Genomic DNA, 16628 nt, shown 5'->3' with positions numbered 1-16628 from the left:
AAGGGCTTTCCGCCCCACCGCCAGCCTTCGGAGGAGGTCCAAGGACAGTGGGGAAGAAGCGCTGCGCTTCCCCGCTGTCCCGGAGATTTCCCTATGGGCTTTCGTCTTGCGAAGGAAGCCCATAGGGAAATTCGTTTTGCGAAGCGCCTCCAAAACGGAAAACCCTTTCGTCTAGCGGGTTTTCCGTCTTGCGAGGCGTTCGTCTTGCGGGGTACCACTGTAATCTTTATAGAACAATACTCCAGGAAAATACACTGATGTCCTAGGTTCCAGCTCTAGGAAGGGCAAGGTATCAAGGAAGGCAGGGATCGAGGGAGCAGGCAAGAATGCAAAACTGAACAAGAATGAATTGCCTGGAGATTTGAGCCTCTGCCCCCTGCCTCACACACACAATACAAAGGAGCCCTGGATTCCTAAGACAAAGCAAGCTTGGAGTCCCCTATAGTCCAAGCAACCAATCACCAGAATCCTCACAAATTCTCATTTCATTTCTTCCAAGTAAACCTTTCCCGGAAGAAATGGTTTTCCAAAAGGTTCCATCCTAGCAGGTTTTTCTATCTCTCTACTCTTTCTGTTACTGCTATCTGACCATCCTTGTTCATATTTTTGGCATGTACGGGTAATCTACATACAAAGAGGGATAGAAGCAGGGCAAAGACACCAAAGCACACACCTTCCACTTGTATTTTACTACTGCCGTGGGCTGCTTGTGGGGACTCCCATCAAAAGGCGGGACACAAATTAACACCAAAGCCAAAGTGCATTTCTGGAAACACTTGTACTCCTGAAACCAGTTATGGCTGGCTAAGGCTAAAAGGCTGTTTTTAATCTGCTATAAGGGTACAGCTGACTGAGTGGCAAGTGGGTGGTGATCTGTAGATGCCTTACTCTAGACTGCCTTCCAATTGCTAATGATTATTTTTATTTAATATTTATTGGGCCCTTTTATCTAACTGCCACATAACAGGAACTCTCTGAATGACTCACAAAGCAACGGACAGAGAAGCAAATACCAAAATACAATACAATAAAAACCATACATTTAAAAAAACTGGAGCGTAACATAAACTCAATTTACTGTTACGGAAGATTGGCCTATTACATGCTTGAAAAATGACCTTAGTGAAGTGATCTTGGTGAATGTGGCCCTCCAGATGTTACTGGATTCAAAACTGAAGAAGTGTGCATGCACACAAAAGCTCATACCAATAACAAACTTAGTTGGTCTCTAAAGTGCTACTGGAAGGAATTTTTTTTATTTTGGGTTCAAAACAGTCCCACTCAACATGTTCAGGGGTGACGAGAGCCATAGGCCAGCAACATTTGGAAACCTCAACACCTTGTTCCTCAATCCTCGCACAGAGCTTTTCTACCTTAGTGCCTGAGGAGTGTGATGAAGAGTCACCACTTTATGAGAGATGCTACAGGGTATAGGAGCAGTGATGGGAGGTTTATCCAAGCAGAATGTTAGAAGCTTTTTCTATTATTTATTAAACATGGCGAGTAAATCAGCTCTTAAACAAAAAGTTACATCTCTAAAATGATGAACAGAGACCTACATCTGGAGTGTGATGCTAAGCAAATCTACTTGGAAGTCAACAACAAAGAGTTCGACAGGTCTTATCTGAAAGAAGGCCTAGTGGTTCAGTTCCAAAACAAGCATGATAGTGTTCTGGGAAATGATCTATAATGAAATGAAAAAGGTATTTAAATATACCTTTCTGAAGAAACCAGAGGCTTTTCTCCTGGGCATAGTTGGCCAATCGGTGTTAAAGAAGGATAGAACTTTCTTTATGTATGCTACAGCAGCAGCAAGAATTTTCATTGCAAAGCACTGGAAGACACAAGATCTACACACCCTGGAAGAATGGCAAATGCAACTAATAGACTACATGGAAATGGCGGAAATGACTGGCAGAATTCGAGACCAGGGAGAAGAGCTCGTGGAAGAAGACTGGAGGAAATTTAAAATTTATTTACAGAAACATTGTAAAATTTTTGAATGCTGATGACGTTGAAATGAACTGAAGGGGTTCTAGCAACAAGGTAAAATGTAAGATGGGATTGATAATAGATAAGCTAAATTGGATATGAATTTGCTGAACCAAATTTTAAAAAAGGGATACAAAAAAGGGAGGCGTGAGGAAGTCAGGAAAATAAGTTAACTAAAGATGAGAAATTAAAAAAGAGGGAGTTTTGTTTTTATGTGTTTCTTTTTTTCTTTTTTTCCCCTTTTTGTGTTTAATGTTTGTATTTTTGTATTTTGTGATTTTTTATTTTTCTGTTTTGTACTTTTTTCTGAATTATTTTATTGATAAAACTTAATAAAATATTAATTAAAAAAACCAAAAAAACCCAAGCATGATAGTGTTTACAATACCTGAATATTGTCTCTGCTCCATGTATGTGGGGTTTTATTTGCAAGTAACTTTAGATCTTGAATAGCAAGCCTCTTCACAGCCTCTCTTGGGTCATTCTTCAAGTATTGCAATAACAGCTGTATCTGTAAGAAACAGATTTAGATTAAACTACTTTTGACTACTTTCTTGTATTTTTCAACATGCATGCGAGTACAAAAAAATAAAAAGAGAAGCTTGAACATGAAGGGTTGATTCTGAGTCTCTCCACTGATGGAAAGCTCCTTGATTCAGCAGAGGCTTCAATTAACCGAAAGGAAGAGATTTTTCATAAATTCTCCCTCTCTCTTGCAGTTCGTTGCACCACCAACATATTGTTCCAAAAGAATGCCTTGCATGAGCAAGGAAGAGCAAAAGAAAGAAGGGCAAATAAATGAAAATCATCTCCACTTTTTCACCAACAGAAGCCTCCGCTGGATCAAATAGCTTTCTGTCATGGGCACATTTGGAGATAACCTTAAAGCTTTCAGAAACTTCAACAAGCAATCAAAATTCTTAATTACATACAGCTTTTGATGGCTCTGTAAACTCACCATGATACCATCTAAACAGACAGGACCTGGATATTTTGCAATCTTGCACAAATGAAGTATGGACACAAAATGTGGTACAGACCTTGGGTTACCTAAAAATCTTAGTTTATATATTCCCCCCCTAAAAATTAAAAAGCACAATTTGCCAGTTCTTACGACTTCCAAGACAGGCTTGAAATATTTGGGAAAGGCCTGATGAAGCCTATGAAGTCTTGCTGAATACGATCCCTTCAACTGAACCATGACAATTTTACTTGAGTACACTAAGCACTTCAAAGAAAATACTCAGAAGAATTGTAGCTGTTACCTGCTTGGGAATGTCAACCAAAGAGGAGGCAGCGAGTAAGGTAAAGGTGTGTAATGTAACAATGACCATCTTGGTAGAAGGGTAGGATGTCACCAGCTGCTGGAGTAACTGGCGGGCACTGGAGGCCAGGCTGGCATCATGATGCATATGCTGCAGGATGGGGATCAACTTCAGCTTCAAGTCTACAGGAGTGGCTAAACCTAGTACATGAAAAGAAAAATACCTTTCAGAGTGATGTGGTGTGCCTATGATAAAATGTGAACATTGAGAGCTCTGGGGCAAATAAAAATAATATGACTAATTTCAGTACTAGAGTCACAGAACAAGGACCATGCAAGCTGGATTATTATTATTATTATTTAAAAAAAATCCCTTCTACTCCATTTGAAATTTAGATTATAAGCTCCTCAAAGTGCAGACCTTTTTGCTTATGGCACTCTACCACACACCATGGACACAGATATCACTTCATATAGCACTAACAAATAATACAAATACTTAAGAGTGAAATTAAATACTAGACTCATCTAGTCAATTTTAAAAAGACAATATCCAATGCTAGTTGTATTCAAGTCCAAATCAGCTCAGCATCTTGCTGCTTTCCCACATAGCTACCCACATCATATAACCAACATTTGAAAAATAAATGAAAATGTCAAAGAAAGTTTCTATTGTAAAGCACCACCTTCTAAAATAATGTACTACGCTTTCAACAGACAACATTAAAAACACTGCATGACAGATCAAAATAAAATCCAATCCTATGGAAAGAAGACAGAAAAGCATTCTTAACACCAAGTATTGAAATTGAGCATCAAATTCAGGGGCAACTGAATGCAGGGGCAACTTCCAACAACTAAAAAGATTCACTTTTTTAAAAGAAAAGAACGGTTAGTTCAAAAGAATAGTTGCTTAAGATACAATAACCTTTAACAAAATCAAAATCTTTTTATTGCTTTTCATTATTTGTTGGATAAAATGTACATACCTTGAATCATTTCACTGATTTTGTTACAAATCCCTCCAGCAAAATCTCTATCAAGAACAAGAAGGGGAAGCAAGATAAATCAGTCAAAGAAACTGAACTACAGAAACAAACTCCCACATCTGGGTAAGCAAAATGAATGTGAAATGTACACATACAGAGAAGTTGCAGGTGAAAGCTAGAGTTGCACAATGGCTGAAAAGCTAACAGCACAAACCTATACAGCACAAATAAGTTATACTGAGTTCAGTAGGGATTGCTTCCAGCTACATGTGCACAGAATTGCAGTCTGAGCTACAAACCAGGAGGCCCCTAGTTTATATCTTGGCCCCTTCCTGAACTCACTATTTATTAATTTTCTTAATATATACCCCTCTTCATCATCTTAGCTCTCAGGGTGATTGACAGTGAAATAAAAATCTTTTAAAACCATGAAAATGTATAAATCACTAAATTGGTGATCTGAGGCAGACTCGGCTGCCCTCCCATCTACAAGATGGGGAAAATAATACTGACCTACCTGACAGGACTGTTGTTAAGGATTACTAAGATAATGCAGACAAAGAATTATGCAGTTGAAAAGTACTGCCTGAACATTCAGGAAAGATGGAATTACACCAGATGTTCCACTTACTTGGACTGGGCAGAAAAATTAGCTGCAGCAAAGATAGCAGCTTCAACCTCTACATTGTCATGTGAGTCCAAGCTCTGACGAATACTGTGATGTGCATTCTTCCTTTCTGGAATTATGGATGCCATACTGCCTAACATCCTGGAAAATAAAACAGAGGGACTGAACCTGCTATAAAGGAGGAGGATGCCTACAAGATAAATCTGCAGTCATCCAGGTAGTGTTTTGTAAAGATGAAAGAAAATGTGAACATTCCATTCTATGCATGACAAACAAGATAAATTTGAGACTTGGGCAGATAGAACTCAGTGAAAGAACACATCTGTGAAGGAACTTCCTAGTTCACTCCCTAGCAGAAATGGAAAAAAACCCCTAAAGATATTTTAGCAGCCAGAATAAATAGTACTGGGCTACACAAACCAATATCCTCACTCGGTATAAGGCAACTTCCTATGTACATTGGTCCTGCATTTACTGCATTGACAGTACTCTGAAGAATATAGCATTTGGGCAGGTTCTTGCTCATTAAACATGCATACCTGAGTGTGATCGCTCGAGCAACTGGATCATTGCTGTGAATAACCGAGAAAACTCTTTTCACAAACTCATCCACATTCAGGATTTTTTCCAAATGCTTTTCACTCTGCTGAGTAACTTTCAGAACACACAGCCGCAGGAAGTTGTTTCTGTTTTAAAACAAATTTTATTTACCTACAACATTTGTACCCTTCCTTTCTTAGAAATGTCTAAGGCAGTTAGCAGTTCATAAATACAAACCATGTAACAATATCAAATATTTACAACATAATATTTAAAGGCAGTGATAAAGGCCCAGAAGCAGCAAAATAAAACATGCAGAAAGAAAGAAGATCAAAAAGAATGGGAAAAAGAACACCAAATCCACTATGGGCATCTTTGAGACATGCAACTGAGCAAGCAACATTCATATGGGAGATAGTGGTAATTCAGGTATTTTAGCACCAAACCATAAAAGGGCTTTAAAGAGTCATCGCCAGAACTTTGAATTGAAAACACCAATTCCTTGAACACTAAGAATCGGGAACAAACTAATTTTACTTACCCCACTCTGAAAACATCAGCTAGCTTTAAAAATGCTGAGTTAATTAGAATTGGGAATGGGTATTTCTGAAAGAGTCTGGGAAAACGTACAACTGCTTCACACTGCTCCCCCAGTTTGCCAGATCGGAGACCTGTGACAAATAAGAATACCACCATAGCAGTTAAAAACTCTGGACTTTTAAAAACTGAAGCAAACTGACATGCAATATAAAAGCAGCTTTCCTAGACTGAACCAAAGTACCCACCTGGTCCAGCATCGTGTTCCCACAGTGGCCAACCAGATATGGTACCTATTGGAAGCCTACTAGCAAGAAACAGGCACAATATTGCTCTCCAAGCTCATGTTCCACAATTGCCTCATAAGCTTGAAGAAGTACGTATTAAAAATGGCTTCTTAATTATTTATATCCTACCCTTCCTCCTAACAGAGCCTAGTAGCCACTGAAAACTGTACCCTCCATAAGTTTGTCTAATCTGCTTCTAAAGCCATCTAAGATGATGGCCATAAACATACTGTGTGGATGTGAATCCTGTAGCTTAACAATCTACCATGTGAAGTACTTTGGCTGGCGGGGGCGGGGGGGGGGGAGGATTCACTGAATGAACATTGTCAGTGGGAGCCCTGAGCAAGGGTTTCCACTTAAGCAACAGGGCTTTCCCCACCACCATCCCTTGCCTCTCCCCATATTGGCTCGGTGTGTGTGTGTGTGTGTTAGGAAACCTGCAAAACAGAGAAGGGGAGGAAGGTATCATTCCATTTGCCTGTGCAGACATAACAGCTGTTACAGTACAACAACAAATTCCACTGGGTGACTGTGTTATCTGTGAAATGGAGCTCTGCAGCAATGGAAGAAGCAGGCATATTGTTCATGGCATGTGGACACATTGCATTAGGCGGGATGAAGAAATACAAGATTCAGTTGGGATAATTACGTTTTGGGTGCCTTATCTGTAGATGGCTAAGTGGCTGAAATCTTGATTGTTAGCATGCGGGCAGCAACCCCGCTTAAACATCCGCTACACATCTAATTCTGTGTAAGATTTTGCCATGGAGTGTACCAAGGCTGACTGCACCACACGTAATGGGCTATCATAAATTACGATATAATAAAACTGTTGCTGTTATAGCTTAAGGTGCCACAATACAAAGCTGCAATCTCACACATCCCTAGCCTGACCCACTGAATTCCACGGGCCTCACTTCTGCACAGGCGTGCCTAGGATGACACCGTTAAACGGAGAGCGACAACCCTCTGTTGCTTTTATCGTCTCACAGACCCCCATGCATGGCTTGCGACACCATCTAAACACAACCTAAACCCGCCTTCAAACTCCCCACCGTCCATCAAAAGGGGCGGGACTTCCTCGCGACGCTATCGGCGCATGCGCACATCTCGCTCGGCGGCTGTGCCGCCGCTCCTCGACTTACCTTTATCCAGCTCCATGAGGGCGGAGTTGGCGTCCAACTCCTGCTCCCCGTAGCCGGCATCGGCGAGGAAGGATTTGGAAGCAGAGGCCATGGCAGCCAAGGCCCGGAGGGGGCGGGGAGGAGAGCACTTATCCACCACACAGACGCGCACACGCGCTTATCTTCCCTCCTTCCAGTCTTTAACGGCCATTCACTGCGCATGTGCAGACGCCGGGCTGTCAGCTGCGCCTGCGCGGTGGAACCTCCCCTCCGCTATTCTAGTGCGCACGCGTGTCGTAGTCGCGTTCCCTTTGCGGTCGAATGAACATGAGAGTTTGCGGGACGCTGTCGCGCATGCGTGTTGATGGAAGGGACGGGCCTCTTACAATTCCATAGCTGGCGAGAGGCGTGGCCTCACCCTTGCCGGTGGGAAAGGAGAAGCCAATGGGGGGGAGGAGGCGGGGTCTATTCCTTTGCGCTATCCAATGGCTAGCGCGAGGCGACTTTGGCGCGTACTTCGGGCTGGCGGGAGATAGCGTCGCGAAGCAGGGGGCCGGCTGCTCATTTGCTCCCGGTGGTCGTTGCGCGGGGAAAGGGCAGGATTGTGCGCTGCGGCCGTCGTTACCATGCTGTGCCGTTCTCTCGTTCGCCGCTGCCAGGCTGGGCCGCAGGGTGAGTATCCGAGGCAACGTCTCCCTCTGCGACGCTTCACCAGCGCTCCAGTCATGGCGGGGGGGGGGGCGGGGAGGGAGATGCAGCCCTTTTCTTCACCCCTCACCCTAATTTTGGCCAAACCACGCGCTTCCCCTTTGCAGAAAGCGGGTCAGGCCCTTTCTGCCTTGAGCCCCCCTTTTAATTGGGGCTGCCTCTTGAAGACGGTTGGGAAACGTCAGTTGGTGCAGAATTCAACGGCCAGGTTGCTCACCAGGGCAAGACAACTGGACCAAATTACCTCGGGTTACATACGCTTCAGGTTACAGACGCTCCAGGTTACAGACTCCGCTAACCCAGAAATAGTGCTTCAGGTTAAGAACTTTGCTTCAGGATGAGAACAGAAATCGTGCTCCTGTGGTGTGGCGGCAGCAGCAGGAGGCCCCATTAGCTAAAGTGGTGCCTCAGGTTAAGAACAGTTTCAGGTTAAGAACGGACCTCCAGAACGAATTAAGTACTTAACCCGAGGTACCACTGTACCAGGTTGCTCACCAGGGCAAGACAACTGGAGCAAATTACAGTGGTACCTCAGGTTAAGAACTTAATTCATTCTGGAGGTCCGTTCTTAACCTGAAACTGTTCTTAACCTGAGGTACCACTTTAGCTAATGGGGCCTCCCGCTGCCGCACGATTTCTGTTCTCATCCTGAAGCTCTTAACCTGAGGTACTATTTCTGGGTTAGCAGAGTCTGTAACCTGAAGCGTCTGTAACCCGAGGTACCACTGTACACCAAGCCTGTGCCGACAGCAACTAGCTGCCAGTTTTGGGGCCCAGTTCAAGGTGCGGGTTTGATCTCTGAAGCCTCAGAACTGCCCCTCTCCATATGAACCGACCAGGATCCTACAATCATTCGGGTGCCTCCTCTGCGAGAGGATCTGAGGGTGGCAACACAAGAACGGGCTTTTTATGTGGTGGCTCCTCATTTGTGGAATGCTCTCCCCAGGGACGCTCACCTGGTGCCTTCACTACATTTCTTTAGGCACCAGGCAAAAACATTCCTTTTCTCCTAGGCCTTTGGCTAATTAAACAATCAGTGGCCTTTTAAATGTGCTTGTTGTTTGTTTGTTCATTTTATGTGTTTTCATGTATTTTTATGCTGTAAACCACCCTGTGATCTTTGGATGAAGGGCAGTGTATCGATCTAATAAATAAGTTGTATCCTTTTTTAATTCCACATTTTCTCCAAATGACTCTTATACTTTATGCCATGCAGGGCAAGCCTTGCCACAAGATCACCCAGTGAGCTTCAAAACTAAGCAGGGGAATCTGCTCTTAACATCCAGTGCTCTTGATTCCTCATCTCCCCTCCCCCTCCACTATTTCATTCCAGACAACAGTTTAACCTATCTTGGAGTGTCCAGTATCAGAAATCAGTCAGTGGAGATACTAAATAATAAAAGAAGCAATAAAATATAATTAATAATCAATACACTTATTTAACGTGGACGTGCCATGGACCATTTGAATGATGCTCAGAACCAGTGAAATAGTAGATTTGAGGACAGCATAAATGTCAGCTGCAGTTTTATAAACTTGTTTGCAGAGTTTTTGGTACTTAGCTTCAGCATTCAAAATCATCAAGCATTTTGCACATGGCTATCAGACACTTACTAACAAGCTACTAACATGAGTTTGACTGAACTGGGAGGCAGTGGAAGACAGGAGTGCCTGGTGTGCTTTGGTCCATGGGGTCACGAAGAGTCAGACTCTACTAAACAGCAACAATCGGCCCCTTGCAACCAAGTGAAGATGCCCGGGTGCCAGGATGTCATCTGATATCTCCTCCATCTGGGGATGCATGCCTGGGGATCCTTGGATCTTGACTGTTTTCAATTCTTTGCAGTAGAATTCTATTCATTGTATTTTATCTGCACAATCAGAATTAATTTCAGGAACCAAAAAATTGTATTGAAAAATACAATTTTCAAGCTACCTAGCCCAAAAAATGGTAACCAGGCATTCCGTTTTGGCGACTGTAACCCTGGTTTAAGGAGCCATTTGGCTCCTACCTTGTATATCTGAGTTTCGAACACTGCTTATCTTTCCAAAAATCATTTTTCCCCAGGTCTCCCACCAAGGTTTTCCTTAAACCACCTTTTGGAGTGCTATCAGTGTACTAAAGGAGATGAACATGCGTCTTATGGAGAAACAGGAATGCCAGTTCCTCCTTTTGGCTGCACCTTTTCAACAGGTATGGGGGAATTTTATCTGTAAACATTGCAGTGTGGCAGAAAAGGGCAACTGAAATGATCAAGGGCCTGGAGCAACTCCTCTGTGAAGAAAGGCTATACTGTAATGTTTGGGCCTTTCATATAAACCTGCAGGGGCTATATTTATTATTTTTTATTATTAAACTTATATCCCATTCTACCTCCCATATGAACCCAAGGTGGTAAAACAACTAGCAATAAAAACATGTTTATAACAATTCCAGTACAGATGCACACCAATCTTTATGACTGCTTATTTATATGTCTATGTTGCCATATAATAAAATAACAGGGCTGTGATACATTACTTTAGTTCTGTGATTACTTAACATTTTTATCCTGACATTTTGTGCTGTTAAATTGCATCTTTAGTGGCGTGTTATCCAAAGCACTTTTAAAAATGTTTTCAAACGTACAAATACTGCTTTGTTTTCCAGCTCCAGATGTGCAGCATGTACTTGCCGTTGCAAATGAAGAAGGATTTGTTAGGCTCTACGACACCCATACACAAAAAAGTAACAAGGGGATTTTTAGAGGTAAAAGGGAAACCTTGATGGGAACTATGAGCTGAATTAGTTGATAAAGGCAGTAAACAAAAAAAGTGTATTGACTGATTAAATAATTGGCAGTTATTGGGAACAAGAACTTCAGTGTTTAAAAAGTAGCATGGCATACCTTTCATTTTAATTCTTATGTCTGCTTCCATTACTGCTTTCTTACTTGGTTGATGGCAAGTCAAAACTTCAGAGGATGGTTATTTCCTTGCCACCTCCTTCATACCTTATATGCATTGCTCTGTGCTTGGGGTTTCTTCCTGCTAACCGCTCTACCACAGAGAAAGTTGTGTTTGTATGAAATTTATGTGCACACAATACTGTAAATTGTAGTTGTTTCAGTGCTTTTCAACAGCTGTTTGTTTGGAACTAACACAGGCTTTTATTTTCCCAACAGAGTGGCAGGCTCACTCAAACGCTGTTTTTGATCTTGCTTGGGTGCCTGGAGAACAAAAAATTGTGAGTAAGCTAAAACTATCCCTTCCTTGTTTGGCCCTTTGTATGTGCCGTCAAAAATTCCAGTGTTCTTTCCGTCTCTTCTATGATAAGATCACTAGTAGACCCAGTAACTTCACTCATACTTTCAAAAGTTGGTTTACCTGATATGCAGGTAAATCATTGTGTTCTGTTGTTTCATAGGCCAAAGGAGACAACCTATCTATTAAAGAATTGTCCACAAGTGGATTCTTAAAGATGGAAATGTACCGAGGGTGGCCATTAGTAGGGGGCATTTTTAACCTTTTGGATATCTGCTGACCTTGTTAGCCATTCTTAAAAAAATTGTAAAGGGGCAGTATCCATAAATGAACCCAATTCTGTATCTTGCGGTTTGTCTAAAATTCATGATTGATTCTCTGTTTACAGAATGCCTTTACAGTAATGGTTTAGATCCCATGCTTTGACCCAGCAGCTGCATATAAAATTTACAACTTATAATGTATGTATGTTTTACACAATGCATTCAGTACCATTCAGAGTAGAATCACTGAAATTTACATAACTTAGGTCTAGTAATTGCAAAATTGGGGCCTGGTTATTTGTGGTTCAGTTACCTTTGAAACTTCCACCCTCATATCTGAGTCATATTGTTGCTACCACCTTCGAGGGCTGCAATCATATGCAGACTTGGGAGTAAGTCCCTTTGAACTTGCTGGAGTAAACACCCATAGGTTTGCACTGAGAGTGTCAAGAGTGTCTTTTATGCTGAAAGGAAACACGGTTTACCTTCAAAAGCTCATGCCAATACAAGCTATAGTCTTGGAGGGCAACAGGACTCTGCCTTTTTCTTTCTTTCTTTTTTTAACTACAATGATTAGCTAACTTCTTTATCTTTTAAGGTTACCGCTTCAGGAGACCAAACTGCAAAAGTCTGGGATATACGGACTAGTGAGCTACTGGGAGTCTGCAAAGGGCACCAGTGCAGCCTCAAGTCGGTTGCTTTCTCTAAATTTGAAAGAGGTAAATATTCCTATTTTATATTTCAGTATATCTCGCCACTTTTGAGGTCATCTGCTAATTGACCCTGTTAACTGGAAATGCCAGGAAATGAGCCTGAGACTTGCTTCTTGAGCCTGAGAAGCTTGCTTTCTGCCACTGTGTTACAGTCTTTCTATAGATTTATCACAGGTTTTTAAAAAGCTGCTCCAGTGTTACTAGGAAAGTTTGGAAATCCTTGGCTTTCCTTTGAATAGATGAGATCGTGGCTAGTCCTGCATAAATGGGGTAGAAGTCTCATGTTGGTACATCTAGGTATGTTGGCAGCCTTTGATGCCTTTGCTTCTGTGGTGATATTGTGTCCTTTTCAGAGCTTTGGTGGGTGAAAAGGCAGTGATTCCAGCTTAGCTCCTCAAGGTGTTTTTTTGAGTCTTTCTCAGCCATCTAAACAGGACTCCTACTCCCCCGTGCTTGGTGCAGTGAAGAAACAGATAGAAAATAGAGATGTCATAGAGTCCAGAGCCAAAACCTGATGTTAAAAGAATTAGAGATTCCTCGTAAAGCAAGTTTCTTAAACCTCAAATTGTTATGCAGAATACCTCCTAAATAATTACCGAGTTTAAATTAAATTGCAGGATTGCATATGAAAAATGTTTCAGTATTTCAAACTGAGAGTACTATTTTGTACTCTGAGAGTATTAAATGGCTCAGGACTGTCATACCTCAAGGACTGTGTCTCTCCATATTAACCAACCTGGACCCCACAATCATCATTTGAGGCTCATCTTTGTATGCCTGTGAGAGGTCTGGTGGGTGGCAACACGAGAATGGGCCTTTTCTGCAGTGGCTCCTCACTTCTAGAATGCCCTAGCCAGGGAGCCTTGCCTGATGCCTTTGTTACATAACTTTAGGTGCCTGGTAAAAATGTTTCTCTTCTATTTCTCTTCTCAATCAATGGTCTTTTAAACAGCGGGAGGGAGATATTGTTTTTTACTTGTTACTATGTTACATATTTTTGTATATGTACAGCTGCCCTGTGATCCTTGAATGAAGGGCAGAATAGAAATATAATTATTAATGATAAATTTTGCACTGTATATTCCACAGCTGTGTTCTGTACTGGAGGAAGGGATGGAAACATCATGGTTTGGGACACACGGTGCAGTAAGAAAGGTACAGCCTATTATAATTCCAGTGCTGTTCACTTAATATGGGCTGAGTGCAGCATTCATAATGATTGCTGACTTTTCCCCCCTTTGTACTGGTGTGATAGTAGCCTTCCAATTTAGTTTATTTACGAGCTCATTCTCTGTGTGGAACTGCCATGCAGCGGAGGTCCTTTTAATATTGTTTCTTGAAATTGCCTTTCAGATGGATTTTACAGGCAGGTGAAGCAAATAAGTGGGGCCCACAACATAGTAGACAAGCAGACTCCATCCAAACTAAAGAAGAAAAAGCAGAATGTGAGAGGACTCGCTCCCTCAGTGGTAAGGATTTGGAAGCTGAAGGCCATTCAGCACCCGCTTGTACAAAGAAAAGAGACTAGCTTTATAGAATGTTCTGCTGCATAAGGTTGAGCTTTGCCTTGGCTTGAAAATAAACTGTGGGCATTGTAAATACTGGAGAGTGGGGGCGAGGAGTGAGCAAATTGAATGAAATAGGTCCGCATGAGCCTCTATCAATAGCTAGCCTTGCTTCCAGCAAGAGATAAAAAAACAAAAATCCACTGTTTTCACCAGACTATTCTGTTAGGCTTTTCTCCAAATTAGTGCCCACACAGTCTGGTGCACAAACTTTTCTCCTTTCATTTTTCCCATGTGTATTAGTGCTTTCTCACACATGTATACCTTACAGAACATTCACCCGCAGGCAGCATCACACACCACTTGTATACATATGCATACGTATATCTTGAATTTGTAGCGCTCTCCCCTTTGCTATTTATTTATTTAGTAAATTTCTTTGCCACCCTTCATCTGGGAATCGCAGGGCGGTTTACAATATCGAAACAGAAATAACAAGCAAAACAATACCCCCCCCCCCAGACACAGTTTTAAAAGGTTGTTTAATCAGCCAAAGCTCTGGGGGAAGAGGAATGTTTTTGCTTGGTGCCTACTAGGAACATGCATTATGCCAGGTCAGACTACTTGTTTGTCCAGACTGGCATTGCTCTCCAGAATCTCCAGTTGGAAAGGGGTCTTTTACATCACCAGCTATCTGGTCCTTCGTAACTGGCGATTCCAGGGAGTGAACAGTCTGCATTTAAAGCAAATTCTCTACCACTGAGCTGCAGTCCATTGCCACACATTAATTTCCATTCTGCTTTTACCTTACCTTTCCGTTGCTCTTTAGCAGAAAACGCTTCCAGCAAAAAGTAGTAATACAGTCACTGCCCTGTGGCTTGCAGTCAAAATGATACGATGCATAAGGAAAAAGGAATGCAGAGGGGCAATAAGGTTCTTACAGTTCTTATAACAACCAGCTAGGTTGGAACAGTTCAGCTACCCTGATGGAATGGCTGCTGCTAAGTGGCAATTGAGGAGTGCCAAAGGCAGCTGGTTTTTCAGCCGAGATGATGTAATACCCTTCCTTCCCTTTTCTCTTGCTTCTCTGCAGCCGATCTTAAACTTAGTCCTTGCAGTTAATAAGTATGAATATCACTGGCTTCAGGGCATGAACTCATATTCCATCTATGCCACTTCATCGCCTTGGTTTCCACCTTCTGTTAATATTAGGGCAGCAATTGGGGAGCAGGGAGAAGCTGCTTAGTGATGCTGTTTACAGGGAATGCTTAGGGTAAATCAAGGCTGAAACTACCTCACATAACTTTTCTGTGGTTTTCAGACAGAATTTCTTCCTTCTCCCTAGGATTTTCAGCAGAGTGTGACAGTGGTGCTACTTCAAGATGAACACACCTTAATCTCAGCTGGGGCAGTTGATGGGTAAGGAAGCAATTGCGGCAATTCTTTAATAAACCCTCCTTAGCTCCTGTCCCACATCAAGCCCATCTGGTACTAAAACAACAAAAAACAAGTAAGAAATATACCTGTATTTTACAGGTGAAGGGCAAAGATGGAAAGCTAATTTGGAATAAACACTGCTCCTTTGCTATATGTGTCCTCAATTTTGAGTTCGCTCAGGAAAAACTCCCTCATTTCCCTGCAGGGATACACTTTACCACAAGTTAATTTTTTTTCCAGGAAAGAAAAAAATTACCTAATGAGATAAAAGGAGATGGGGAGGAAATAGGTGGTGGCTCTTGGTTACATGCATACAGTTGAGCTGATTCTTACCCTTGTCCTGGAATGGGTGCATACATACATACATACATACATAAAGCAAACTATGGATCAGCATATTGCCGTATTCAGTTGTGAGTGCCCATATAAGCTGGTCACATTTTTAAGCAAATATCCACCCATGCAGTCATTGGTGGGGGAGGCAGAGGCAATGGAGCGTGGAATGCCTTATCTTGACACAGGGCTCTGAAGGAAAAGGCATGGCCTCCAATCTCGCGCCCTCCCGCAACATTCCATTCCCCTTGGTATGTGTGTTACAAATGAGAAAGAACTGTGGAGTTCTGAGAGGGCCTGTCTCTTGAATTTTAGCGTAATCAAGATATGGGACCTGCGCAAGAACTACACCACGTATCGACAGGATCCAGTGCCATCCAGGTCTTTCAGCTACCCTGGGACCAGCACTCGTAAGCTTGGTATGTCTTAGCATTGTGCTGAAGAACTGAAGGGAACCAGAGTCCCTTAAAAACAAAACAGGTCTTCCTTTACTTTTTCACTTTACGGTGAGATACATTATGTAGATCTGTCCATCTGGCTTCAGCTTCGATGAACTTTTCCAGGAGAAGAGTGGGGAGTGCGGTCCTAATTTTCCTGGATCTTCTAGTTGCCTTCAATACTATTGACCATGGTGTCCTTCTGGATAGGCTTTATGGATTAGGGTTTAAGGGCACAGAACTTTGGTGGTTCTGTTCCTACTGGAGGACTGATTCCAGTAGATGGTGCCTGGGGACTGCTGCTTGGCCCTGTAGCATCTATACTGCCACCGCCCCGTGCTTTTCAACATCAGCATGAAGGCTCTGTGTGGGGTCATCTGGGAATACGGAGCATGATATCAACAAACTCCACTCCTTTAACACATAATTCAGTTTAGAAGTGCTGGATGAATGCTAAACAACTGGCACTCAATCCAGAGAAGGTGGTGGAACTGCTGGTGGGTGGCTTGTGTGGGTTGGTAATGATCAGCCTGCTGAGTAGAAGTTTGCAGTATTGCTATGACCCTAGAATGGAAAAGTGAGAGCTATCTGGGTGGGACTCCAGATGGGAGCATTCCACACTGCACCA

General features: G+C 42.4%; 2 protein-coding genes across 3 annotated transcripts in view; one reads left to right on the top strand and one right to left on the bottom strand.

The window, feature by feature from the left end:
* The window catches only part of INTS7 (integrator complex subunit 7), a 48162-nt gene extending 40579 nt beyond the window's left edge, over window positions 1-7583 (bottom strand). For both annotated transcript variants that reach the window (XM_081185981.1, XM_081185982.1), the window contains exons 1-7: window positions 7383-7583; window positions 5955-6084; window positions 5413-5559; window positions 4877-5014; window positions 4246-4292; window positions 3258-3457; window positions 2381-2503 (exon numbers count right to left, since the gene is read on the bottom strand). In XM_081185981.1, the coding sequence (XP_081042107.1) occupies window positions 2381-2503; window positions 3258-3457; window positions 4246-4292; window positions 4877-5014; window positions 5413-5559; window positions 5955-6084; window positions 7383-7473 (876 nt within the window). In that variant the 5' untranslated portion in view covers window positions 7474-7583. The remainder of the gene's footprint in view (window positions 1-2380; window positions 2504-3257; window positions 3458-4245; window positions 4293-4876; window positions 5015-5412; window positions 5560-5954; window positions 6085-7382) is intronic.
* A 187-nt stretch (window positions 7584-7770) lies between these two features.
* DTL (denticleless E3 ubiquitin protein ligase homolog) overlaps window positions 7771-16628 on the top strand; it is a 30730-nt gene continuing 21872 nt past the window's right edge. The window contains exons 1-9 of the mRNA XM_081186008.1: window positions 7771-8033; window positions 10138-10263; window positions 10720-10818; window positions 11234-11295; window positions 12174-12294; window positions 13378-13443; window positions 13642-13757; window positions 15139-15212; window positions 15879-15982. Of these exons, the coding sequence (XP_081042134.1) occupies window positions 7988-8033; window positions 10138-10263; window positions 10720-10818; window positions 11234-11295; window positions 12174-12294; window positions 13378-13443; window positions 13642-13757; window positions 15139-15212; window positions 15879-15982 (814 nt within the window). The 5' untranslated portion in view covers window positions 7771-7987. The remainder of the gene's footprint in view (window positions 8034-10137; window positions 10264-10719; window positions 10819-11233; window positions 11296-12173; window positions 12295-13377; window positions 13444-13641; window positions 13758-15138; window positions 15213-15878; window positions 15983-16628) is intronic.

Source organism: Podarcis bocagei (genome assembly GCF_964188305.1).
Source record: "Podarcis bocagei genome assembly, chromosome: 3".
In the NCBI taxonomy this organism is placed as follows: domain Eukaryota; kingdom Metazoa; phylum Chordata; class Lepidosauria; order Squamata; family Lacertidae; genus Podarcis; species Podarcis bocagei.
The sequence above is the reverse complement of the archived record's forward strand: the minus strand, read 5'-3'. Positions and strand labels throughout refer to the sequence as shown.